Raw genomic sequence first — 2,250 nt, forward strand, 5'->3', positions numbered from 1 at the left:
GAATTAAATGTTTATGAAAAAGAGAGACATCGTAAAACTGGAGGCTTGTGATAGGGGCAGAAATAACAGTCTGTGCATGTGATATTGTGTTCAAGAAAATATTATTTCTTGTAATTCTGCCTGTTTGCTTGTCACAATTTCCTAAGCCTTCATTCCTGAGCCTTCATTCTACCCAAAAGCTCAGACCCTGGCCCATTATATCAAGTTTCAAGTTTTCTAGTCCTTAATCTTCAAAGGTCTGCATAATGCTGTTTGGGGCTGTTTCACACCCTATACCTGTTCCTTTATCACCTCTTCTCCATTAAAAATTAAATCCTCAGGCTGCTGACATATGTGAAACCCCTCGCCCCCAAAAAACAAAAACCAGCAATTTACTGGAAGAGGCATCACATCAGTTTGATTTGGCTTGCCCAACATCTGTATAGATCACATTCTTCAGTGGGGGTTTTTGGCACTTTTATCTAATAGTCAATTCAATCAGCTATTAGATAAAAGTGCCAAAAAGCCCTGCTGGCACATGCAATCTGTACCGATGTTGGGCAAGCTGGGTCAAACTGACACGATACCTCTTCCAGGCATGCACTGCAGTGCTCAGTGCAGGGGAACACTGAGCTAAAAGTAAAGTGCTGTTTTGTTTTTTTCATATCTGTAAGCAGCCTCAGAGTCCCTTTGTTTCCTTCTTTTAAAAGTCTTATTATTGCTACATACAGATTATGTTTACCTACACAAGTATATAAAACAAGCACCATCTAAGCTACAACCATTCCTTCCTGTAGCACCTCCAGTAAGGTTTTACTTGTTTGTGTTGGTCTTCAAGTCTAGTTGCCTTTTCATTCAAAAATAGCCTCAATATCTGTCTTGGACACTGTTGAGCATGGTGCAAGTATAACTGAATTGCCATCAAAAAGAACTGCCATCAATTTCACCAGTGGGCCTAGCTATAGAAACTATACCATATCTGCATTAGTACCTTGTTAACTCTAAGTCTTCTTCCAAAGAAAGCTACAATATTATGAGTAGGGTTTTGGTTGACCAAGGTCATGTCAACTCAGCTTGGAGTTTTCAATACTGAATATATAAATACAGAATTGACATTTACAACCAATAGTGTTGAAATGCTATAATTCATTCAGCAGGTGGATCGGTGGATTGAGAATTCTTAGAGATTTAGGATCTTGAACTCATTCCACTGAAACTGGTTCTACAATGGCTTTCCTCAATTTACTCCTGACTAAGAGATCAAAATTAGGCTATATAAATACACACACACTCAAAAGTATTAATTTAAAAAAATGAACAGTACCTGCACAAAACCACACACCATATAGTCATCAAACAAAGGCAGACTTGGACGGTCTTCTCGATAAACAGTGATTATATAGCTGCTCACAATCTCAGGGGTGAGTTGAGATTCATCTGTTACTAGAATACTGATTTTGTTAATTCCCAAGCCAAGAGGGTAATTAGCAACACTGCAAGGAAAAACAATAAATGAGACAGGCCCAACATTAAACTAGGCTAGAGCTGTACTATATTTTCCATTGCAATTTACATATATCTTGGTTCATAATAATGGTATCAAATATGGTTGGCAAAGACATTTTTTTAAAATTACAAAACAAAACAGTACCAGAATCAACCTCAAGACATAATTTTAGTTTTGCTACTTAGACATCAGAGAGAACTTCAGACTCACTGTCAATGACAACAAATCTGGCAAGAAACCTATGGATGATGCCACTAGAGTTAATAGTTTCTGGAAGATTCAAGTCAGTGGTTAAGCCAACAGGGAGACAAATGAGATTAGAAGCATTAGCTAATCCTTGAAATTGTGTACCATCCAAACATGACAGCATCCTAGAAAGCCCTCTAGTATGCTAGACAAGCAAAACTGGAGAGGTTTTTGCTCTACAGTAAGCTAAGAATGGCTGAAATGGATGGAACTTAACCTTTCAAAACTTCTCTCTCAAAAAATAGCTACGTATTTGTATAATGCCTTTGTCAGAAAAATCTCAAAGTACTTTGCACACATGTCTATGTGTATCAGTAAATTAGAGCACCAAGCTCTGTAGTATGGTGTGGCAACAGCCTACATCAAAATCATTATTTAACGGGATTTTGCTCATGCTTGTTTTACCACCTATAGTTTTATGGAAAGAATGACAAAATGTCAGTGATTGCTGCCTAACTAGTCAAGTCCTCCAGCAGTCCAACAACCCCCCTCCCTCTCCCCCCCCCAAAAAAAAAAAA

The 2,250-nt window shown here is 38.0% G+C and overlaps 1 protein-coding gene across 1 annotated transcript in view; it reads right to left on the minus strand.

Annotated features, from left to right (window-relative positions):
• Positions 1-2,250, minus strand: part of LOC102371777 (cadherin-like and PC-esterase domain-containing protein 1) — a 159,892-nt gene that overhangs the window by 130,347 nt on the left and 27,295 nt on the right. The window contains exon 10 of the mRNA XM_025192517.1: positions 1,304-1,472. Coding sequence (XP_025048302.1) covers positions 1,304-1,472 — 169 coding nt within the window. The remainder of the gene's footprint in view (positions 1-1,303; positions 1,473-2,250) is intronic.

The sequence above is a fragment of the Alligator sinensis genome, unplaced genomic scaffold (genome assembly GCF_000455745.1).
Source record: "Alligator sinensis unplaced genomic scaffold, ASM45574v1 scaffold217_1, whole genome shotgun sequence".
Taxonomy (NCBI): Eukaryota; Metazoa; Chordata; order Crocodylia; family Alligatoridae; genus Alligator; species Alligator sinensis.